This window comes from Nicotiana tomentosiformis, chromosome 4 (assembly GCF_000390325.3).
Source record: "Nicotiana tomentosiformis chromosome 4, ASM39032v3, whole genome shotgun sequence".
Taxonomy (NCBI): Eukaryota; Viridiplantae; Streptophyta; class Magnoliopsida; order Solanales; family Solanaceae; genus Nicotiana; species Nicotiana tomentosiformis.
In genome coordinates this window covers 60,097,679-60,122,277 of record NC_090815.1, presented here as the reverse complement: position 1 = coordinate 60,122,277, position 24,599 = coordinate 60,097,679, and the positions used below count along the sequence as shown (strand labels likewise).

At 45.2% G+C, this 24,599-nt stretch overlaps 6 protein-coding genes across 6 annotated transcripts; all 6 read right to left on the bottom strand.

Moving 5' to 3' along the window:
- Positions 1 to 6,732: 6,732 nt before the first annotated feature.
- On the bottom strand, positions 6,733 to 7,146 carry LOC138909765 (uncharacterized). The gene has a single exon (XM_070200978.1). It carries the CDS (start codon positions 7,144 to 7,146, stop codon positions 6,733 to 6,735), a length of 414 nt encoding a protein of 137 aa, XP_070057079.1.
- Positions 7,147 to 7,938: 792 nt separating this feature from the next.
- LOC138909764 (uncharacterized) lies at positions 7,939 to 9,794 on the bottom strand. The gene is made up of 3 exons (XM_070200977.1): positions 9,594 to 9,794; positions 8,721 to 8,834; positions 7,939 to 8,196 (listed from the first exon to the last, which is right to left on the bottom strand). Exons 1-3 carry the CDS (start codon positions 9,792 to 9,794, stop codon positions 7,939 to 7,941), a joined length of 573 nt encoding a protein of 190 aa, XP_070057078.1.
- A 365-nt stretch (positions 9,795 to 10,159) lies between these two features.
- Positions 10,160 to 11,520, bottom strand: LOC138909763 (uncharacterized). Its single transcript, XM_070200976.1, has 2 exons — positions 11,341 to 11,520; positions 10,160 to 10,597 (listed from the first exon to the last, which is right to left on the bottom strand). The coding sequence occupies exons 1-2, from the start codon at positions 11,518 to 11,520 to the stop codon at positions 10,160 to 10,162; spliced, it is 618 nt and encodes a 205-aa protein (XP_070057077.1).
- Positions 11,521 to 11,714: 194 nt separating this feature from the next.
- Positions 11,715 to 12,386, bottom strand: LOC138909762 (uncharacterized). Its single transcript, XM_070200975.1, has one exon. It carries the CDS (start codon positions 12,384 to 12,386, stop codon positions 11,715 to 11,717), a length of 672 nt encoding a protein of 223 aa, XP_070057076.1.
- A 1,906-nt stretch (positions 12,387 to 14,292) lies between these two features.
- Positions 14,293 to 14,979, bottom strand: LOC138909761 (uncharacterized). Its single transcript, XM_070200974.1, has one exon. The coding sequence runs from the start codon at positions 14,977 to 14,979 to the stop codon at positions 14,293 to 14,295; it is 687 nt and encodes a 228-aa protein (XP_070057075.1).
- Positions 14,980 to 15,681: 702 nt separating this feature from the next.
- Positions 15,682 to 16,706, bottom strand: LOC138909760 (uncharacterized). The gene is made up of 2 exons (XM_070200973.1): positions 16,068 to 16,706; positions 15,682 to 15,969 (listed from the first exon to the last, which is right to left on the bottom strand). Exons 1-2 carry the CDS (start codon positions 16,704 to 16,706, stop codon positions 15,682 to 15,684), a joined length of 927 nt encoding a protein of 308 aa, XP_070057074.1.
- Between the last annotated feature and the right edge of the window lie 7,893 nt (positions 16,707 to 24,599).

Here is a 24,599-nt window from a genome sequence, read left to right as displayed (position 1 = left end):
GTGAATTGGGGATATAGAGTGTGGCCAACGTGCCAAGAATTTAAGTTATGATTGTGGCTAGTAGTGCAAATGATTTGAGAGGATGTGATAAAGAATATGAAATGAGACTCGACTCAATTGTTTAAAAAGGACTTCGAAAATAGAATTTCCTAAAAGCTTTTGTACTCAATTCATGCCCATAAGTGACTGCTTTAGCTAATGCTTTGCTTTATAAATATATATAGGGTGATTTGAGTTCTATATACTCATGTGTTGAAATTGTACATTGTCATTTCTGGGGAAGAGTATTGCAAGAATAAATGGTGTATTGATTGTTTATGATTTTGATGTGTGTTTCAATTGCTGGTTGGTATGCCTCATTCTTTGGGAAGAAACCATGTGTGTTTGAAGTTTCCATTTCAAATGGATTTGAAGTATATGATTTTCGAAATATTCTACATGTTGATATTTGATGGTGATCTTTGAAATTGAAAGGGGTGAAAGTGTGGAATATGCAATACGGCCATTGTGCCATGAAAGAAGAATCTTGTGTATGGCCAAGAGAGCCAATGAAATAATATATGTAAATGACTTTGATTGCTAATTCTCCAAGAGTCATGAACGTAGATAATGACCTCAAGAGGTCAAGGGAGCGAATAATAAGATGCAAGGGAGATGTCCATTGATAAATAACGATGAACCTTAAGAAAAGGAATTGGGCCCATGTGCCATTGAAATCGACCTATTGATTTACCATGCATGTGCTAATGTAATGAGTTGTGTTTCTCCATGATGAGCATGAACATGAACATGCCATATTCCAATGATATGAGTAATTACGACGTTAAATGTAATGATAAACTATGTTGCTTTGTGTTTATATATGGTATTGTGATTGTGATACACCTCCACCCGCATCTATTGGGGTGAGGCGGTAGGACCGCTTTGTGTAGGGATTGTGGTATTGTGGAATACATCTCCACCCGCATATATTGGGGTGAGGCGGTAGGACCTCTTTGTGTAGGGATTATGGTATTGTGATACACCTCCACCCGCATATATTGGGCTGAGGCGGTAGGGCCGCTTTGTGTTGGGATTCTGGTATTGTGATATACTTCCACCTGCATATATTGGGGTGAGGCGGTAGGGCCGCTATGTGTTGGGATTCTGGTATTGTGATATACTTCCACCCGCTTATATTGGGGTGAGGCGGTAGAGCCGCTTTGTGTTGGGATTGTGGTATTGTGATACACCTCCACCCGCATATGTTGGGGTGAGGTGGTAGGGCCGCTTTGTGTTAGGATTCTGGTATTGTGATATACTTCCACCTGCATATATTGGGGTGAGGCGGTAGGGCCGCTTTGTGTTGGGATTCTGGTATTGTGATATACTTCCACCCGCTTATATTGGGGTGAGGTGGTAGAGCCACTTTGTGTTGGGATTGTGGTATTGTGATACACTTCCACCTGCATGTATTGGGGTGAGGCGGTATGGTCGCTTTGTGTAGAGATTATGGTATCGTGATACACTTCCACCTGCATGTATTGGGGTGAGGCGGTATGACCGCTTTGTGTAGAGATTGTGGTATCGTGATACATCTCTACCCGTTTATGTTGGGGTGACGAGACACTACCGCTTTGTGTGAAGGTGGTTATAGAGGATCCCCGACTGAGTATCTATAAATGTTAATGGAAGCTCTAAATAAATTTTCTTGACGTTGACAGTTATCTAAGCCCATTTATTGTTGCTATGATTCATCGTATTCATGTAGAAATTCTAAGCCTTTGAATTTGTGTACTTGTATTGTGTAAGAGAACACTGTGAATGGTCTATGAGACGCATATGGGTACAATATGATATGTGAACACTAGTATTGTGAACATCGGTATTGTGAACACTGGTATTGTGAACATTGGTATTGTGAATAGTTATATTGTGAATAGTGGTATATCGGTGTTAATGATCTCCCAAACAAAATCGTATATGAAGTTCGTATTTTGGAAAATTATCATGTTTTTAACTAGACATTTGGATATTGTGGATTGTGACTATTTGTTTCTATGTGTTGCATTTTTGTATATGGGCACTTATTTTGAAAGAGGATTTTTAGCTATACATACTAGTGCTATTCGACAGTGCTAACGTCCCTTTTGCCGGGGGCGCTGCATCTTTTAATGGATGCAGGTATACTTCTACAGGATGATATGGACCTTTGATTTGGATCTTCTTCACTACTCAGCTTATGGTGAACCCGCTACAATTCTAGTGGGTGTTTGGATCTAGTACATTTTATGTATATAGGTATCCATTGTCATAGAAGCTCCATGTACACTGTGGGTCATGTAATTAAAGATTTGAGTTTTCTCATGTATTTATGTTCACAGTATTTACAGCTATTTATAGAGCTGTGTAACCACCACGAGAAAGAAAATATGGGCCATTGAGCCAAGTGTATTTAATATGAAAGTCAAGATTTTATTATGTTATGGTAAATCATGCATGAGTAATGATGAGAGGTTAATGTAAATTGGGCTTGCTCGACTGAGTTTACTCGGTTGAGCGCCGGTCGCGATCCACGATTTCGGGGCGTGACACATTCGATGAACACTCCATAGTCTGGGTGGCAATGCATGCTTATAAGCCACCTCTCCAATCCTCTCAAGTACCTCAAAGGGGCAAATATACCGAGGACTCAAATTTCCTTTCTTCCCGAACCTCATAACACCTTTTATGGGAGAAACTATGAGCAATACCTTCTCTCCCACCATGTAAGCAACTTCACGAACCTTTCGATCGACGTAACACTTCTGTATAGACTATGCCAAGCGATGCCGATCCTGAATCAGCTGAACCTTTTCCAAAGCATCCTGAACCAAGTGAGAACCCAATAGCCTAGCCTCACCCAGCTCAAACCAACCAACCGGAGACTGACACCGACTCCCATACAAGCCCTCATACAGAGCCATCTGAATACTCGATTGATAGCTATTATTGTAGGCACATTCGGCAAGCGTATAAAATTGATCCCAAGAACCCCCGAAATCCATGACTCAAACACGTAGCACATCTTCCAATATCTGAATGGTACGCTCGGATGGTCCATCCATGTGAGGGTGGAATGATGTACACAACTCAACCCGTGTGCGTAACTCTCTACTGAGATGTGAACTGCGTACCACGATCTAAAATGATGGGATCTCAAATAGGTATGGATATGTGCTCTGCATCTCCCGCTCGGCATCCCAAGTAGCCTCCTCGACTGGTTGACCTCTCCACTGCACCTTTACTAAAGCTATATTCTTTAACATTAACTTTCGAACCTGCCGATCCATAATGGCCACCGGCTACACATAATAATTCAAATCCCCATCTAGCCGAATCGTATTGAAGTCCAAAATATGAGATGGATCACTGAAATACTTCCGGGGAGTGGAAACATGAAACATTCGATGAATACTCCATAGTCTGGGTGGCAATGCAAGCTTACAAGCCACCTCTCCAGTCCTCTCAAGTACCTCAAAGGGCCCAATATACCGAGGGCTCAACTTGCCATTCTTCTCGAACCTCATAACACCCTTTATAAGTGAAACTCTGAGCAATACCTTCTCTCCCACCATGTAAGCAACATCACGAACCTTTCGATCAGCGTAACACTTCTATCTAAATTGTGCCATGCAAAGCCAATCCTGAATCAACTGAACCTTTTCCAAAGCATCCAGAACTAAGTTAGTACCCAATTACCTAGCCTCACCTAGCTCATACCAACAAACCAGAGACTGACACTGCCTCCCATACAAGGGATCATACGGAGCCATCTGAATACTCGATTGGTAGCTATTGTTGTAGGCACACTCGGCAAGCCGATAAAATTGATGCCAAGAACCCCCGAAATACATGACACAAACACGTAGCATATCCTCCAATATCTGAATGGTGTACTCAATCCGTGTGCCTAACTCTCATTGCACTGCTCTCCAAAACTGAGATGTGAACTGCGTACCCCGATCTAAAATGATGGGATCTCAAATAGGTGTGGATATGTGCTATGCATCTCCCGCTCGGTGTCCCAAGTAGCCTCCTCGACTAGCTGACCTCTCCACTGCACCTTTATTGAAGCTATATTTTTTGATCTTAACTTTCGGGCCTGCCGATCCAGAATGGCCACCGACTCCACATAATAAGTCAAATCCTAGCCGAACCGTGCCAACGTCCAAAACATGAGATAGATCACAAAAATAGTTCCATAGCAAGGAAACATGAAACACTGGATGAACACTCCATAGTATAGGTGGCAATGCAAGCTTACAAGCCACTTCTCCAGTCCTCTCAACTACCTCAAAGGGGCCAATATATCTAGGGCTCAACTTTTCCTTCTTCTCGAACCTCATAACACCCTTTATAAGTGAAACTCTGAGCAATACCTTCTCTCCCAACATGTAAGCAACCACACGAACCTTCCAATCGGCGTAACACTTATTTCTAGACTGTGCCATGCAAAGCTTATCCTGAATCAGCTTAACCTTTTCCAAAGCATCCTGAACCAAGTCAGTACCCAATAGCCTAGCCTCACCCAGCTCAAACCAACCAACCGAAGACTGACACAGCCTCCCATACAAGGCCTCATACGGAGCCATCTCAATACTCGATTGGTAGCTATGGTTGTAGGAACAATCGGCAAGCATATAAAATTGATCCCAAGAACACCCGAAATACATGACATAAGCACGTAGCATATCCTCCAATATTTGAATGGTACGCTCGGACTGTCCGTCCATGTGAGGGTGGAATGATGTACTCAACTCAACCCGTGTGCCTAACTCTCGTTGCACTTCTCTCAAAAACTGAGATGTAAACAACGTGCCCCAATTCGAAATGATGGGGTCTCAAATAGGTATGGATATCTACTCTGCTTCTCCCGCTCGGTCTCCCGAGTAGACTCCTCCACTGGCTGACCTCTCCACTGCACCTTTACTGAAGCTATATTCTTTGATCTTAACTTTTGAGCCAGCCGATACAGAATGGCCACCGGCTCCACATAATAAGTCAAATCCCCATATAGCCGAACCATGTTGAAGTTCAAAACATGAGATGGATCACCAAAATACTTCCATAGCAAGGAAACATGAAACACTGGATGAACACTCCCTAGTATGGGTGGTAATGCAAGGTTATAAGCCACATCTCCAATCCTCTCAAGTACCTCAAAGGGGCCAATATACCAAGGGCTCAACTTGCCCTTCTTCTCAAACCTCATAACACCTTTTATGGGAGAAACTCTGAGCAATACCTTCTATCCCACCATGTAAGCAACATCACGAACCTTCAGATTGGCGTAAAATTTCTGTCTAGACTGTGCCATGCAAAGCTTATCCTGAATCAGCTTAAACTTTTCAAAAGCTTCCTGAACCAAGTCAGTACCCAATAGCCTAGCCTCACCCATCTCAAACCAACCAACCGGAGACTGACACCGCCTCCCATACAAGGCCTCATATGGAGCCATCTGAACACTCGATTGGTAGCTATTGTTGTAGGAACACTCGGCAAGCATATAAAATTGATCCCAAGAACCCCCGAAATACATGACACAAGCACGTAGCATGTCCTCCAATATCTGAATGGTGTGCTTAGACTGTCCATCCATCTGATCGTGGAATGATGTACTCAACTCAACCCGTGTGCCTAACTCTCGCTGCACTACTCTCCAAAACTGAGATGTGAACTGCGTGCCCCGTTCTGAAATGATGGGGTCACAAATAGATGCGGATATCTGCTCCGCATCTCCCGCTCGGTCTCCCAAGTAGCCTCCTCTACTGGATGAACACTACACTACACCTTTACTGATGATATATTCTTTGACCTCAACTTTCAAACCTGCCGATCCATAATGGCCACCCGTTCCATATAATAAGTAAAATCCCCATCTAGCCGAACCGTGATGAAGTCCAAAATATGAGTTGGATCAACTAAATACTTCCATAGCATAGAAACATGAAACACTAGATGAACACTCTATAGTATGGGCGGCAATGCAAGCTTCTAAGCCACCGCTCCAATCCTCTCAAGTACATCAAATGGGCCAATATACCGAGGGCTCAACTTGCTTCCCGAACCTCATAACACTCTTTATGGGTGAAACTATGAGCAATACCTTCTCTCTTACCATGTAAGCAACATCACGAACCTTCCGATCGGCGTAACACTTCTGTGTAGACTGTGCCATGCAAAGTCGATCCTGAATCAGCTTAACCTTTTCCAAAGCATCCTGAACCAAGTCAGTACCCAATAGCCTAGCCTCACCCAGCTCAAACCCACCAACCGGAGACTGACACCACCTCCCATACAAGGCCTCATACGGAGCCATCTGAATACTCGATTGATAGCTATTGTTGTAGGCACATTCGGCAAGCAGATAAAATTGATTCCAAGAACTCCCGAAATCCATGACACAAGCATGTAGTACATCCTCCAATATCTGAATGGTGTGCTCGGACTGTCCGTCCATGTGAGGGTGGAATGAAGTACTCAACTCAACCCGTGTGCCTAACTCTCGTTGCACTGCTTTCCAAAACTGAGATGTGAACTACGTACCCCGATCTGAAATGATGGGATCTCAAATAGGTGTGGATATGTGCTCTGCATCTCCCGCTCGGTGTCCCAAGTAGCCTCCTCGACTAGCTGACCTCTCCACTGCATCTTTACTGAAACTATATTTTCTGATCTTAACTTTCGGGCCTGCCAATCTAGAATGGCCACCTACTCCACATAATGAGTCAAATCCCCATATAGCCGAACCGTGTTGAAGTCCAAAACATGAGATGGATCACCAAAATACTTCGATAGCAAGGGAACATGAAACACTGGATGAACACTCCCTAGTATGGGTGGTAATGCAAGGTTATAAGCCACTTCTCCAGTCCTCTCAACTACCTCAAAGGGGCCAATATATCGAGGGCTCAACTTTCCCTTCTTCTCGAACCTCATAACACCCTTTATAAGTGAAACTCTGAGCAATACCTTCTCTCCCACCATGTAAGCAACATCACGAACCTTCCAATCGGCGTAACACTTATTTCTAGACTGTGCCATGCAAAGCTTATCCTGAATCAGCTTAACCTTTTCCAAAGCATCCTGAACCAAGTCAGTACCCAATAGCCTAGCCTCGCCCATCTCAAACCAACCAACCGGAGACTGACACCACCTCCCATACAAGGCCTCATACGGAGCCATCTGAACACTCGATTGGTAGCTATTGTTGTAGGAACACTCGGCAAGCGTATAAAATTGATCCCAAGAACCCCCGAAATACATGACACAAGCACGTAGCATGTCCTCCAATATCTGAATGGTGTGCTTAGACTGTCCGTCCATCTGATCGTGGAATGATGTACTCAACTCAACCCGTGTGCCTAACTCTCGCTGCACTACTCTCCAAAACTGAGATGTGAACTGCGTGCCCCATTCTGAAATGATGGGGTCACAAATAGATGTGGATATCTGCTCCGCATCTCCCGCTCGGTCTCCCAAGTAGCCTCCTCTACTGGATGAACACTACACTACACCTTTACTGATGATATATTCTTTGACCTCAACTTTCAAACCTGCCGATCCATAATGGCCACCCGTTCCATATAATAAGTAAAATCCCTATCTAGCCGAACCGTGATGAAGTCCAAAATATGAGTTGGATCAACTAAATACTTCCATAGCATAGAAACATGAAACACTAGATGAACACTCCATAGTACGGGCGGGAATGCAAGCTTCTAAGCCACCTCTCCAATCCTCACAAGTACATCAAATGGGCCAATATACCGAGGGCTCAACTTGCTTCCCGAACCTCATAACACTCTTTATGGGTGAAACTATGAGCAATACCTTCTCTCTTACAATGTAAGCAACATCACGAACCTTCCGATCGGCGTAACACTTCGGTCTAGACTGTGCCATGCAAAGTCGATCCTAAATCAGCTTAACCTTTTCCAAAGCATCCTGAACCAAGTCAGTACCCAATAGCCTAGCCTCACCCAGCTCAAACCCACCAACCGGAGACTGACACCACCTCCCATACAAGGCCTCATACGGAGCCATCTGAATACTCGATTGATAGCTATTATTGTATGCACATTCGGCAAGCGGATAAAATTGATTCCAAGAACTCCCGAAATCCATGACACAAGCATGTAGTACATCCTCCAATATCTGAATGGTGTACTCGGACTGTCCGTCCATGTGAGGGTGTAATGAAGTACTCAACTCAACCCGTGTGCCTAACTCTCGTTGCACTACTTTCCAAAACTGAGATGTGAACTACGTACCCCGATCTGAAATGATGGGATCTCAAATAGGTGTGGGTATGTGCTCTGCATCTCCCGCTCGGTGTCCCAAGTAGCCTCCTCGACTAGCTGACCTCTCCACTGCATCTTTACTGAAGCTATATTTTTTGATCTTAACTTTCGGGCCTGCCGATCTAGAATGGCCACCTACTCCACATAATGAGTCAAATCCCCATATAGCCGAACCGTGTTGAAGTCCAAAACATGAGATGGATCACCAAAATACTTCGATAGCAAGGAAACATGAAACACTGGATGAACACTCCCTAGTATGGGTGGTAATGCAAGGTTATAAGCCACATCTCCAATCCTCTCAAGTACCTCAAAGGGGCCAATATACCAAGGGCTCAACTTGCCCTTCTTCTCAAACCTCATAACACCTTTTATGGGAGAAACTCTGAGCAATACCTTCTTTCCCACCATGTAAGCAACATCACGAACCTTCCGATTGGCGTAAAATTTCTGTCTAGACTGTGCCATGCAAAGCTTATCCTGAATCAGCTTAAACTTTTCAAAAGCATCCTGAACCAAGTCAGTACCCAATAGCCTAGCCTCGCCCATCTCAAACCAACCAACCAGAGACTGACACCGCCTCCCATACAAGGCCTCATACGAAGCCATCTGAACACTCGATTGGTAGCTATTGTTGTAGGAACACTCGGTAAGCGTATAAAATTGATCCCAAGAACCCCCAAAATACATGACACAAGCACGTAGCATGTCCTCCAATATCTGAATGGCGTGCTTAGACTGTCCGTCCATCTGATCGTGGAATGATGTACTCAACTCAACCCGTGTGCCCAACTCTCGCTGCACTACTCTCCAAAACTGAGATGTGAACTGCGTGCCCCGTTCTTGAATGATTGGGTCACAAATAGGTGTGGGTATCTTCTCCGCATCTCCTGCTCGGTCTCCCAAGTAGCCTCCTCTACTGGCTGAACACTCTACTACACCTTTACTGATGATATATTCTTTGACCTCAACTTTCAAACCTGCCGATCCATAATGGCCACCCGTTGCACATAATAAGTAAAATCCCCATCTAGTCGAACCGTGATGAAGTCCAAAATATGAGATGGATCAACTAAATACTTCCATAGCATAGAAACATGAAACACTATATGAACACTCCATAGTATGGGCGGCAATGCAAGCTTCTAAGCCACCTCTCCAATCCTCTCAAGTACATCAAATGGGCCAATATACCGAGGGCTCAACTTGCTTCCCGAACCTCATAACACTCTTTATGGGTGAAACTATGAGCAATACCTTTTCTCTTACCATGTAAGCAACATCACGAACCTTCCGATCAACGTAACACTTCTGTCTAGACTGTGCCATGCAAAGTCGATCCTGAATCAGCTTAACCTTTTCCAAAGCATCCTGAACCAAGTCAGTACCCAATAGCCTAGCCTCACCCAGCTCAAACCCACCAACCGGAGACTGACACCACCTCCCATACAAGGCCTCACATGGAGCCATCTGAATACTCGATTGATAGCTATTGTTGTAGGCAAATTCGGAAAGCGGATAAAATTGATCCCAAGAACTCCCGAAATCCATGACACAAGCGTGTAGTACATCCTCCAATATCTGAATGGTGCACTCGGACTGTCCCTCCATGTGAGGGTGGAATGATGTACTCAACTCAACCCGTGTGCCTAACTCTCGTTGCACTGCTCTCCAAAACTGAGATGTGAACTACGTACCCCGATCTAAAATGATGGGATCTCAAATATGTATGGATATGTGCTCTGCATCTCCCTCTCGGTGTCCCAAGTAGCCTCCTCGACTAGCTAACCTCTCCACTGCATCTTTACTGAAGCTATATTTTTTGATCTTAACTTTCAGGCCTGCCGATCTAGAATGGCCACCGACTCCACATAATAAGTCAAATCCCCATCTAACCGAACCGTGCCAATGTCCAAAACATGAGATAGATCACAAAAATACTTCCATAGCAAGGAAACATGAAACACTGGATGAACACTCCATAGTATGGGTGGCAATGCAAGCTTACAAGCCACTTCTCCAGTCCTCTCAACTACCTCAAAGGGGCCAATATATCGAGGGCTCAACTTTCCCTTCTTCTCGAACCTCATAACACCCTTTATTAGTGAAACTCTGAGCAATACCTTCTCTCCCACCATGTAAGCAACATCACAAACCTTTCGATCGGCGTAACACTTCTGTCTAGACTGTGCCATACGAAGCCGATCCTGAATCAACTGAACCTTTTCCAAAGCATCCTGAACTAAGTCAGCACCCAATAACCTAGCCTCACCCTGCTCAAACCAACAAACTAGAGACTGACACTGCCTGCCATACAAGGGCTCATACGGAGCCATCTGAATACTCGATCGGTAGCTATTGTTGTAGGCACACTCGGCAAGCGGATAAAATTGATGCCAAGAAGCCCCGAAATACATGACACAAACATGTAGCATATCCTCCAATATCTGAATGGTGCCCTCAGACTGTCCGTCCATCTGATGGTGGAATGATGTACTCAACTCAACCCATGTGCCCAACTCTCACTGCACTACTCTCCAAAACTGAGATGTGAACTGCGTGCCCCGTTCTTAAATGATTAGGTCACAAATAGGTGTGGGTATCTTCTCCGCATCTCCTGCTCGGTCTCCCAAGTAGCCTCCTCTACTGGCTGAACACTCTACTACACCTTTACTGATGATATATTCTTTGACCTCAACTTTCAAACCTGCCGATCCATAATGGCCACCCGTTGCACATAATAAGTAAAATCCCCATCTAGTCGAACCGTGATGAAGTCCAAAACATGAGATGGATCAACTAAATACTTCCATAGCATAGAAACATGAAACACTGGATGAACACTCCATAGTATGGGCGGCAATGCAAGCTTATAAGCCACCTCTCCAATACTCTCAAGTACATCAAAGGGTCCAATATACCGAGGGCTCAACTTGCTTCCCGAAACTCATAACACTCTTTATGGGTGAAACTCTGAGCAATACCTTCTCTCTTATATGTGAGCAACATCACAAACCTTCTGATCGGCGTAACACTTCAGTCTAGACTGTGCCATGCAAAGTCGATCCTGAATCAGCTTAACCCTTTCCAAAGCATCCTGAACCAAGTCAGTACCCAATAGCCTAGCCTCACCCAGCTCAAACCCACCAACCGGAGACTGACACCACCTCCCATACAAGGCCTCATACGGAGCCATCTGAATACTCGATTGATAGCTATTGTTGTAGGCACATTCGGCAAGCGGATAAAATAGATCCCAAGAACTCCCGAAATCCATGACACAAGCATGTAGTACATCCTCCAATATCTGAATGGTGCACTCGGACTGTCCGTCCATGTGAGGGTGGAATGATGTACTCAACTCAACCTATGTGCCTAACTCTGGTTGCACTACTCTCCAAAACTGAGATGTGAACTGTGTACCCCGATCTGAAATGATGGGATCTCAAATAGGTGAGGATATGTGCTCTGCATCTCCCGCTCGGTCTCCCAAGTAGCCTCATTGACTAGCTGACCTCTCCACTGCACCTTTACTGAAGCTATCTTTTTTGGTCTTAACTTTTGGGCCTGCCGATCCAGAATGGCCACCGACTCCACATAATAAGTCAAATCCCCATCTAGCCGAACCGTGCAGATGTCCAAAACATGAGATAGATCACAAAAATACTTCCATAGCAAGGAAACATGAAACACTGGATGAACACTCCATAGTATGGGTGGCAATGCAAGCTTACAAGCCACTTCTCCAGTCCTCTCAACTACCTCAAAGGGGCCAATATATCGAGGACTCAACTTTCCCTTCTTCTCGAACCTCATAACACCCTTTATAAGTGAAACTCTGAGCAATACCTTCTCTCCCACAATGTGAGCAACATCACGAACCTTTCGATCGGCGTAACACTTCTGTCTAGACTGTGCTATGCGAAGCCGATCCTGAATCAACTGAACCTTTTCCATAGCATCCTGAACTAAGTCAGTACCCAATAACCTAGCCTCACCCAGCTCAAACCAACAAACCAGAGGCTGACACTGCCTGCCATACAAGGGCTCATACGGAGCCATCTGAATACTCGATTGGTAGCTATTGTTGTAGGCACACTCGGCAAGCGGATAAAATTGATCCCAAGAACTCCCGAAATCCATGACACAAGCATGTAGTACATCCTCCAATATCTGAATGGTGCGCTCGGACTGTCCTTCCATGTGAGGGTGGAATGATGTACTCAACTCAACCCGTGTGCCTAACTCTCGTTGCACTGCTCTCCAAAACTGAGATGTGAACTACGTACCCCGATCTGAAATGATGGGATCTCAAATAGGTGTGTATATGTGCTCTGCATCTCCCGCTCGGTGTCCCAAGTAGCCTCCTCGACTAGCTGACCTCTCCACTGCATCTTTACTGAAGCTATATTTTTTGATCTTAACTTTTGGGCCTGCCGATCTAGAATGGCCACCTACACCACATAATGAGTCAAATCCTTATATAGCCGAACCGTGTTGAAGTCCAAAACATGAGATGGATCACCAAAATACTTCGATAGAAAGGAAACATGAAACACTGGATGAACACTCCCTAGTATGGGTGGTAATGCAAGGTTATAAGCCACATCTCCAATCCTCTCAAGTACCTCAAAGGGGCCAATATACCAAGGGCTCAACTTGCCCTTCTTGTCAAACCTCATAACACCTTTTATGGGAGAAACTCTGAGCAATACCTTCTTTCCCACCATGTAAGCAACATCACGAACCTTCCGATTGGCGTAAAATTTCTGTCTAGACTGTGCCATGCAAAGCTTATCCTGAATCAGCTTAAACTTTTCAAAATCATCCTGAACCAAGTCAGTACCCAATAGCCTAACCTCGCCCATCTCAAACCAACCAACCGTTGACTGACACCGCCTCCCATACAAGGCCTCATACGGAGCCATCTGAACACTTGATTGGTAGCTATTGTTGTAGGAACACTCGGCAAGCGTATAAAATTGATCCCAAGAACCCCCGAAATACATGACACAAGCACGTAGCATGTCCTCCAATATCTGAATGGTGTGCTTAGACTGTCCGTCCATCTGATCGTGGAATGTTGTACTCAACTCAACCTGTGTGCCTAACCCTCGCTGCACTACTCTCCAAAACTGAGATGTGAACTGCGTGCCCCATTCTGAAATGATGGGGTCACAAATAGATGCGGATATAGGCTCCGCATCTCCCGCTCGGTCTCCCAAGTAGCCTCCTCTACTGGCTGAACACTACACTACACCTTTACTGATGATATATTCTTTGACCTCAACTTTCAAACCTGCCGATCCATAATGGCCACCCGTTCCATATAATAAGTAAAATCCCTATCTAGCCGAACCGTGATGAAGTCCAAAATATGAGATGGATCAACTAAATACTTCCATAGCATAGAAACATGAAATACTAGATGAACACTCCATAGTATGGGCGGCAATGCAAGCTTCTAAGCCACCTCTCCAATCCTCTCAAGTACATCAAATGGGCCAATATACCGAGGGCTCAACTTGCTTCCCGAACCTCATAACACTCTTTATGGGTGAAACTATGAGCAATACCTTTTCTCTTACCATGTAAGCAACATCACGAACCTTCCGATCGGCGTAACACTTCTGTCTAGACTGTGCCATGCAAAGTCGATCCTGAATCAGCTTAACCTTTTCCAAAGCATCCTGAACCAAGTCAGTACCCAATAGCCTAGCCTCACCCAGCTCAAACCCACCAATCAGAGACTGACACCACCTCCCATACAAGGCCTCACACGGAGCCATCTGAATACTCGATTGATAGCTATTGTTGTAGGCACATTCGGCAAGCAGATAAAATGGATCCCAAGAACTCCCAAAATCCATGACACAAGCATGTAGTACATCCTCCAATATCTGAATGGTGCGCTCGGACTGTCCCTCCATGTGAGGGTGGAATGATGTACTCAACTTAACCCGTGTGCCTAACTCTCGTTGCACTGCTCTCCAAAACTGAGATGTGAACTATGTACCCCGATCTGAAATGATGGGATCTCAAATATGTGTGGATATGTTCTCTGCATCTCCCGCTCGGTGTCCCAAGTAGCCTCCTCGACTAGCTGACCTCTCCACTGCATCTTTACTGAATTTATATTTTTTGATCTTAACTTTCGGGCCTGCCGATCTAGAATGGCCACCGACTCCACATAATAAGTCAAATCCCCATCTAACCGAACCGTGCCAATGTCCAAAACATGAGATAGATCACAAAAATACTTCCATAGCAAGGAAACATGAAACACTGGATGAACACTCCATAGTATGGGTGGCAATGCAAGCTTACAAGCCACTTCTCCACTCCTCTCAACTACCTCAAAGGGGCCAATATATCGAGGGCTCAACTTTCCCTTCTTCTCGAACCTCATAACACCCTTTATTAGTGAAACTCTGAGCAATACCTTCTCTCCCACCATGTAAGCAACATCACGAACCTTTCGATCGGCGTAACACTTCTGTCTAGACTGTGCCATACGAAGCCGATCCTGAATCAACTGAACCTTTTCCAAAGCATCCTGAACTAAGTTAGTACCCAATAACCTAGCCTCACCCAGCTCAAACCAACAAACCAGAGACTGACACTGCCTGCCATACAAGGGCTCATACGGAGCCATCTGAATACTCGATCGGTAGCTATTGTTGTAGGCACACTCGGCAAGCGGATAAAATTGATGCCAAGAAGCCCCGAAATACATGACACAAACATGTGGCATATCCTCCAATATCTGAATGGTGCCCTCAGACTGTCCGTCCATCTGATGGTGGAATGATGTACTCAACTCAACCTGTGTGCCCAACTCTCACTACACTACTCTCCAAAACTGAGATGTGAACTGCGTGCCCCGTTCTTAAATGATTGGGTCACAAATAGGTGTGGGTATCTTCTCCGCATCTCCTGCTCGGTCTCCCAAGTAGCCTCCTCTACTGGCTGAACACTCTACTACACCTTTACTGATGATATATTCTTTGACCTCAACTTTCAAACCTGCCGATCCATAATGGCCACCCGTTGCACATAATAAGTAAAATCCCCATCTAGTCGAACCGTGATGAAGTCCAAAACATGAGATGGATCAACTAAATACTTCCATAGCATAGAAACATGAAACACTAGATGAACACTCCATAGTATGGGCGGCAATGCAAGCTTATAAGCCACCTCTCCAATACTCTCAAGTACATCAAAGGGTCCAATATACTGAGGGCTCAACTTGCTTCCCGAACCTCATAACACTCTTTATGGGTGAAACTCTGAGCAATACCTTCTCTCTTACTATGTAAGCAACATCACGAACCTTCTGATCGGCGTAACACTTCTATCTAGACTGTGCCATGCAAAGTCGATCCTGAATCAGCTTAACCTTTTCCAAAGCATCCTGAACCAAGTCAGTACCCAATAGCCTAGCCTCACCCAGCTCAAACCCACCAACCGGAGACTGACACCACCTCCCATACAAGGCCTCATACGGAGCCATCTGAATACTCGATTGATAGCTATTGTTGTAGGCACATTCGACAAGCAGATAAAATTGATCCCAAGAACTCCCGAAATCCATGACACAAGCATGTAGTACATCCTCCAATATCTGAATGGTGCGCTCGGACTGTCAGTCCATGTGAGGGTGGAATGATGTACTCAACTCAACCTATGTGCCTAACTCTGGTTGCACTACTCTCCAAAACTGAGATGTGAACTGTGTACCCCGATCTGAAATGATGGGATCTCAAATAGGTGAGGATATGTGCTCTGCATCTCCCGCTCGGTCTCCCAAGTAGCCTCCTTGACTAGCTGACCTCTCCACTGCACCTTTACTGAAGCTATCTTTTTTGGTCTTAACTTTTGGGCCTGCCGATCCAGAATGGCTACTGACTCCACATAATAAGTCAAATCCCCATCTAGCCGAACCGTGCCAATGTACAAAACATGAGATAGATCACAAAAATACTTCCATAGCAAGGAAACATGAAACACTGGATGAACACTCCATAGTATGGGTGGCAATGCAAGCTTACAAGCCACTTCTCCAGTCCTCTCAACTACCTCAAAGGGGCCAATATATCGAGGACTCAACTTTCCCTTCTTCTCGAACCTCATAACACCCTTTATAAGTGAAACTCTGAGCAATACCTTCTCTCCCACCATGTGAGCAACATCACGAACCTTTCGATCGGCGTAACACTTCTGTCTAGATTGTGCCATGCGAAGCCGATCCTGAATCAACTGAACATTTTCCAAAGCATCCTGAACTAAGTCAGTACCCAATAACCTAGCCTCACCCAGCTCAAACCAACAAACCAGAGACTGACACCGCCTGCCATACAAGGGCTCATACGGAGCCATCTGAATACTCGATCGGTAGCTATTGTTGTAGGCACACTCGGCAAGCGGATAAAATTGATGCCAAGAAGCCCCGAAATACATGACACAAACACGTAGCATATCCTCCAATATTTGAATGGTGCGCTCAGACTGTCCATCCATCTGATGGTGGAATGATGTACTCAACTCAACCCGTGTGCCTAACTCTCGCTGCACTACTCTCCAAAACTGAGATGTGAAATGTGTGCCCCATTCTGAAATGATGGTGTCACAAATAGGTGTGGATATCTTCTCTACATCTCCCGCTCGGTCTCCCAAGTAGCCTCCTCTACTGGTTCAACACTCCACTATACCTTTACTGAAGATATGTTCTTTGACCTCAACTTTCAAACCTGTCGATCCATAATGGCCTCCCGTTCCACATAAAAAGTAAAATCCCCATCTAGCCGAACCGTGCTGTTGTCCAAAACATGAGATGGATCAACTAAATACTTCTGGAGCATGGAAACATGAAACACTGTATGAACACTCCATAGTCTGGGTAGCAATGCAAGCTTATAAGCCACATCTCCAATAATCTCAAGTACCTCAAAGGGGCCAATATACCGAGGGCTCAACTTGCCCTTCTTCCCGAACCTCATAACACCCTTCATGGGTGAAACTCTGATCAATACCTTCTCTCCCTCCATGTAAGCAATATCACGAACCTTCCGATCGGTGTAACACTTCTGTCTAGACTCTGCCATGCGAAGCCGATCCTGAATCAGCTTAACCTTTTCCAAAGCATCCTGAAGCAAGTCAGTACCCAATAGCCTAGCCTCACCCAGCTCAAACCAACCAACCGAAGACTGACACCGCCTCCGATACAAGGCCTCTCACGGAGCCATCTGAATACTCGATTGGTAGTTATTATTGTAGGAACAATCGGCAAGCATATAAAATTAATCTCAAGAACCCCCAAAATACATGACACAAGCACGTAGCATATCCTCCAATATCTAAATGGTACGCTCGGACTGTCCGTCCATCTGAGGGTGGAATGATGTACTCAACTCAACCCGTGTGCCTAACTCTCGTTGCACTTCTCTCCAAAACTGAGATGTAAACTGCGTGCCCCGATTTGAAATGATGGGGTCTCAAATAGGTATGGATATCTACTCTGCTTCTCCCGCTCGGTCTCCCGAGTAGACTCCTCGACTGGCTGACCTCTCCACTACACCTTTACTGAAGCTATATTCTTTGACCTTAACTTTCGAGCCAGCCAACACAGAATGGCCACCGGCTCCACATAATAAGTCAAATCCCCATATAGCAGAACCGTGTTGAAGTCCAAAACATGGGATGGATCACCAAAATACTTCCATAGCATAGAAACATGAAACACTGGATGAACACTCCATAGTATGGGCGGCAACGCAAGCTTATAAGCCACATCTCCAATCCTCTCAAGTACATCAAAGGGGCCAATATACCGAAGGCTCAACTTGCTTCTCGAACCTCATAACACCCTTTATAAGTGAAACTCTGAGCAATACCTTCTCTCCCACCATGTAAGCAACATCACGAACCTTTCGATCGGCGTAACACTTTTGTCTAGACTATGCCATGCGAAGCCGATCCTGAATCAACTGAACCTTTTCCAAAGCATCCTGAACTGAAAATCAGTACCCAATAGCCTAGCCTCACCCAGCTCAAACCAACCAACCGAAGACTGACACTGCCTCCCATGCAAGGCCTCATACGGAGCCATCTGAATACTCGATTGATAGCTTTGTTGTAGGGACATTCGGCAAGCGGATAAAATTGATCCCAAGAACTCCCGAAATCCATGACACAAGCATGTAGTACATCCTCCAATATCTAAATGGTGCGCTCGGACTGTCCGTCCATGTGAGGGTGGAATGATGTACTCAACTCAACCCGTGTGCCTAACTCTCATTGCACTACTCTCCAAAACTGAGATGTGAACTGCGTACCCCTATCTGAAATGATGGGATCTCAAATAGGTGTGGATATGTGCTATGCATCTCCCGCTCAGTGTCCCAAGTATCCTCCTTGACTAGCTAACCTCTCCACTGCACCTTTACTGAAGCTATATTTTTTTATCTTAACTTTCGAGCCTGCCGATCCAGAATGGCCACCGACTCCACATAATAAGTCAAATCCCCATCTAGCCGAATCGTGCCAATGTCCAAAACATGAGATAGATCACAAAAATACTTCCAAAGCAAGGAAACATGAAACACTGGATGAACACTCCATAGTACGAGTGGAAATGCAAGCTTACAAGTCACTTCTCCAGTCCTCTCAACTACCTCAAAGGGGCCAATATACCGAGGGCTCAACTTGCCCTTCTTCTCGAACCTCATAACACCCTTTATAAGTGAAACTCTGAGCAATACCTTCTCTCCCACCATGTAAGCAACATCACAAACCTTTCGATCGGCGTAACACTTCTATCTAGATTGTGCCATGCGAAGCCGATCCTGAATCAACTGAACCTCTTCCAAAGCATCCTGAACTAAGTTAGTACCCAATAACCTAGCCTCACCCAGCTAAAACCAACCAATCGAAGACTGACACCGCCTCCCATACAAGGCCTCATACGGAGCCATCTGAATACTCGATTGGTAGCTATTATTGTAGGAACAATCGGCAAGCATATATAATTGATCCCAAGAACCCCCAAAATATATGACACAAGCACGTAGCATATCCTCCAATATCTAAATGGTACGCTTGGACTGTCCGTCCATCTGAGGGTGGAATGATGTACTCAACTCAACCCGTGTGCCTAACTCTCGTTGCACTTCTCTCCAAAACTGAGATGTAAACTGCGTGCCCCGATTTGAAATGATGGGGTCTCAAATAGGTATGGATATCTACTCTGCTTCTCCCGCTCGGTCTCCCGAGTAGACTCCTCGACTGGCTGACCTCTCCACTGCACCTTTACTGAAGCTATATTCTTTGATCTTAACTTTCGAGCCAGCCGATCCAGAATGGACACCGGTTCCACATAATAAGTCAAATCCCAATATAGTCGAACCGTGCTGAAGTCCAAAACATGAGATGGATCAACTAAATACTTTCATAGCATAAAAACATGAAACACTGGATGAACACTCCATAGTATGGGCGGCAATGCAAGCTTATAAGCCACCTCTCCAATCCTCTCAAGTACATCAAAAGGGCCAATATACCGAGGGCTCAACTGGCTTCCCGAACCTCATAGCACCCTTTATGGGTGAAACTCTGAGCAATACCTTCTCTCTTACCATGTAAGCAACATCACGAACCTTCCGATTGGCATATCACTTCTGTCTAGACTGTGCCATGCGAAGCCGATCCTGAATCAGCTTAACCTTTTCCAAAGCATCCTGAACCAAGTCAGTACCCAATAGCCTAGCCTCACCCAGCTCAAACCCACCAACTGGAGACTGACACCACCTCCCATACAAGGCCTCATACGGAGCCATCTGAATACTCGATTGATAGCTTTGTTGTAGGGACATTCGGCAAGCGAATAAAATTGATCCCAAGAACTCTCGAAATCCATGACACAAGCATGTAGTACATCCTCCAATATTTAAATGGTGCGCTCGGACTGTCCGTCCATGTGAGGGTGGAATGATGTACTCAACTCAACCTGTGTGCCTAACTCTCATTGCACTACTCTCCAAAACTGAGATGTGAACTGCTTACCCCGATCTGAAATGATGGGATCTCAAATAGTTGAGGATATGTGCTATGCATCTCCCGCTCAGTGTCCCAAGTATCCTGCTTGACTAGCTGACCTCTCCACTGCACCTTTACTGAAGCTATATTTTTTTATCTTAACTTTCGAGCCTGCCGATCCAGAATGGCCACCGACTCCACATAATAAGTCAAATCCCCATCTAGCCGAACCGTGCCAATGTCCAAAACATGAGATAGATCACAAAAATAATTCCAAAGCAAGGAAACATGAAACACTGGATGAACACTCCATAGTATGGGTGGAAATGCAAGCATACAAGTCACTTCTCCAGTTCTCTCAACTACCTCAAAGGGGCCAATATACCGAGGTCTCAACTTGCCCTTCTTCTCGAACCTCATAACACCCTTTATAAGTGAAACTCTGAGCAATACCTTCTCTCCCACCATGTAAGCAACATCACGAACCTTTCGATCGGCGTAACACTTCTATCGAGACTGTGCCATTTTTATCCGATCCTGAATCAACTGAACCTCTTCCAAAGCATCCTGAACTAAGTCAGTACCCAATAACCTAGCCTCACCCAGCTCAAATGAACAAACCAAAGACTGACATTCCCTTCCATACAAGGGCTCATACGGAGCCATCTGAATATTCGATCGGTAGCTATTGTTGTAGGCACACTCGGCAAGCAGATAAAATTGATGCCAAGAACCCCCAAAATACATGACATAAACTCGTAGCATATCCTCCAATATCTGAAGGGTGCGCTCAGACTGTCCGTCCATCTGATGGTGGAATGATGTACTCAACTCAACCCGTGTGCCTAACTCTCGCTGCACTACTCTCCAAAACTGAGATGTGAACTGTGTGCCCTGTTCTGAAATGATCGGGTTACAAATAGGTGTGGATATCTGCTCCGCATCTCCCGTTTGGTCTCCCAAGTAGCCTCCTCTACTGGCTGAACACTCCACTATACCTTTACTGAAGATATATTCTTTGACCTCAACTTTCGAACCTGCCGATCCAGAATGGCCACCTGTTCCAAATAATAAGTAAAATCCTCATCTAGCCGAACCGTGTTGAAGTCCAAAACATGAGATGTATCAACTAAATACTTCCGAAGGTTGGAAACATGAAACACTGTATGAACACTCCATAGTCTGGGTGGCAGTGCAAGCTTATAAGCCACATCTCCAATAATCTCAAGTACCTCAAATGGGCAAATATACCGACGGCTCAACTTGCCCTTCTTCCCGAACCTCATAATATCCTTCATGGGTGAAACTCTGATCAATACCTTCTCTCCCTCCATGTAAGCAATATCACGAACCTTCCGATCGGCTTAACACTTCTGTCTAGACTGTGCCATGTAAAGCTTATCCTAAATCAGCTTAACCTTTTCCAAAGCATCCAGAACCAAGTCAGTACCCAATAACCTAGCCTCACCCAGCTCAAACCAACCAACCGAAGACTGACACCGCCTCCCATACAAGCCCTCATACGGAGCCATCTGGATACTCGATTGGTAGCTATTGTTGTAGGATCAATCGGCAAGCATATAAAATTGATCCCAAGAATCCCCGAAATACATGACACAAGCACGTAGCATATCCTCCAATATCTAAATGGTACGCTCGGACTGTCCGTCCATCTGAGGTTGGAATGATGTACTCAACCCAACCCGTGTGCCTAACTCTCGTTGCACTGCTCTCCCAAACTGAGATATAAACTGCGTGCCCCAATTTGAAATGATGGGGTCTCAAATAGGTATGGATATCTTCTCTACTTCTCCCGCTTGGTCTCCCGAGTAGAATCCTCAACTGGCTGACCTCTCCACTGCACTTTTACTGACGCTATATTCTTTGATCTTAACTTTCGAGCCAGCCGATCCAGAATGGCCACCCCTTCCACATAATAAGTCAAATCCCCATATAGCCGAACCGTGCTGAAGTCCAAAACATGAGATGGATCAACTAAATAATTTCATAGCATAGAAACATGAAACACTGGATGAACACTCCATAGTATGGGTAGCAATGCAAGCTTATAAGCCACCTCTCCAATCCTCTCAAGTATATCATAAGGGCCAATATACCGAGGGCTCAACTTGCTTCCCGAACCTCATAACACCCTTTATGGGTGAAACTCAGAGCAATACCTTCTCTCTTACCATGTAAGCAACATCACGAACCTTCCGATCGGCGTATCACTTCTGTCTAGACTGTGCCATGCGAAGCCGATCCTGAATCAGCTTAACCTTTTCCAAAGCATCCTGAACCATGTCAGTACCCTGCCTAGCCTCACCCAGCTCAAACCCACCAACCGGAGACTGACACCACCTCCCATACAAGGCCTTATACGGAGCCATCTGAATACTCGATTGATAGCTATTGTTGTAGGGACATTCGGCAAGCGGATAAAATTGATCCCAAGAACTCCCGAAATCCATGACACAAGCACGTAGTACATCCTCCAATATTTAAATGGTGCGCTCAGACTGTCCGTCCATGTGAGGGTGGAATGATGTACTCAACTCAACCTGTGTTCCTAAATCTCGTTGCACTACTCTCCAAAACTGAGATGTGAACTGCGTACCCCGATCTGAAATGATGGGATCTCAAATAGGTGAGGATATGTGCTCTGCATCTCTCGCTCGGTGTCCTAAGTATCCTCCTCGACTAGCTGACCTCTCCACTGCACCTTTACTGAAGCTATATTTTTTGGTCTTAAATTTTGGGCCTGCCGATCCAGAATGGCCACTGACTCCACATAATAACTCAAATCCCCATCTAGCCGAACCGTGCCAATGTCCAAAACATGAGATAGATCACAAAAATACTTCCAAAGCAAGGAAACATGAAACACTGGATGAACACTCCATAGTATGGTGGCAATGCAAGCTTACAAGCCACTTCTCCAGTCCTCTCAACTACCTCAAAGGGGCCAATATATCGAGAACTCAACTTTCCCTTCTTCTCGAACCTCATAACACCCTTTATAAGTGAAACTCTGAGCAATACCTTCTCTCCCACCATGTAAACAACATCACGAACCTTTCGATCGGCGTAACACTTCTGTCTAGACTGTGCCATGCGAAGCTGATCCTGAATCAATTGAACCTTTTCCAAAGCATCCTGAACTAAGTCAGTACCTAATAACCTAGCCTCACCCAGCTAAAACCAACAAACCAGAGACTGACACTGCCTGCCATACAAGGGCTCATACGGAGCCATCTAAATACTCGATCGGTAGCTATTGTTGTAGGCACACTCGGCAAGCGGATAAAATTGATGCCAAGAAGCCCTGAAATACATGACACAAACACGTAGCATATCCTCCAATATATGAATGGTGCGCTCAGACTGTCCGACCATCTGATGGTGGAATGATGTACTCAACTCAACCCGTGTGCCTAACTCTCACTGCACTACTCTCCAAAACTGAGATGTGAGCTGCGTGCCCCGTTCTGAAATGATGGGGTCACAAATAGGTGTGGATATCTACTCCGCATCTCCCGCTCGATCTCCTAAGTAGCCTCCTCTACTGGCTGAACACTCCACTAGCCGATATATTCTTTGACCTCAACTTTCGAACTTGCCGATCCAGAATGGCCACCCGTTCCACATAATAAGTAAAATCCCCATCTAGCCGAACCGTGCTGAAGTCAAAAACATGAGATGGATCAACTAAATACTTCCGGAGCATGGAAACATGAAACACTGTATGAACACTCCATAGTCTGCGGGGCAATGCAAGCTTATAAGCCACATCTCCCATAATCTCAAGTACCTCAAAGGGGCCAATATACCGACTGCTCAACTTGCCCTTCTTCCCGAACCTCAGAACACCCTTCATGGGTGAAACTCTGATCAATACCTTCTCTCCCTCCATGTAAGCAATATCACGAAACTTTCGATCGGCGTAACACTTCAGTCTAGACTGTGCCATGTAAAGCTTATCCTGAATCATCTTAACCTTTTCCAAAGCATCCTGAACCAAGTCAGTACCCAATAGCCTAGCCTCACCCAGCTCAAACCAACCAACCAAAGACTGACACCGCCTCCCATACAAGGCCTCATACGGAGCCATCTGAATACTCGATTGGTAGCTATTATTGTAGGAACAATCGGCAAGCATATAAAATTGATCCCAAGAACCCCCGAAATACATGACACAAGCACGTAGCATATCCTCCAATATCTAATTGGTACGCTCGG

Bases quoted from the DNA above. Each gene is read 5' to 3' on its own strand.
- LOC138909765 (XM_070200978.1), bottom strand. From the start codon at position 7,146: ATGGGCGAGGCTAGGCTATTGGGTACTGACTTGGTTCAGGATGCTTTG.
- LOC138909764 (XM_070200977.1), bottom strand. From the start codon at position 9,794: ATGGCTCCATGTGAGGCCTTGTATGGGAGGTGGTGTCAGTCTCCGGTT. The intron at 8,835-9,593 runs GTAAGAGAAAAG...GACTTGGTTCAG, and splicing joins TTCGTGATGTTGCTTACATG to GATGCTTTTGAAAAGTTTAA. The intron at 8,197-8,720 runs GTATTGCTCAGA...ATGGACGGACAG, and splicing joins CTTACATGGTGGGAAAGAAG to TCCGAGTACACCATTCAGAT.
- LOC138909763 (XM_070200976.1), bottom strand. From the start codon at position 11,520: ATGGCTCCGTATGAGGCCTTGTATGGGAGGTGGTGTCAGTCTCCGGTT. The intron at 10,598-11,340 runs GTTTGTGATGTT...TGGTTTGAGCAG, and splicing joins AGTGTTACGCCGATCAGAAG to GGTGAGGCTAGGTTATTGGG.
- LOC138909762 (XM_070200975.1), bottom strand. From the start codon at position 12,386: ATGGCTCCGTATGAGCCCTTGTATGGCAGGCAGTGTCAGCCTCTGGTT.
- LOC138909761 (XM_070200974.1), bottom strand. From the start codon at position 14,979: ATGGCTCCGTATGAGCCCTTGTATGGCAGGCAGTGTCAGTCTCTGGTT.
- LOC138909760 (XM_070200973.1), bottom strand. From the start codon at position 16,706: ATGGCTCCGTATGAGCCCTTGTATGGCAGGCGGTGTCAGTCTCTGGTT. The intron at 15,970-16,067 runs GTACACAGTTCA...ATGGACTGACAG, and splicing joins TCCCATCATTTCAGATCGGG to TCCGAGCGCACCATTCAGAT.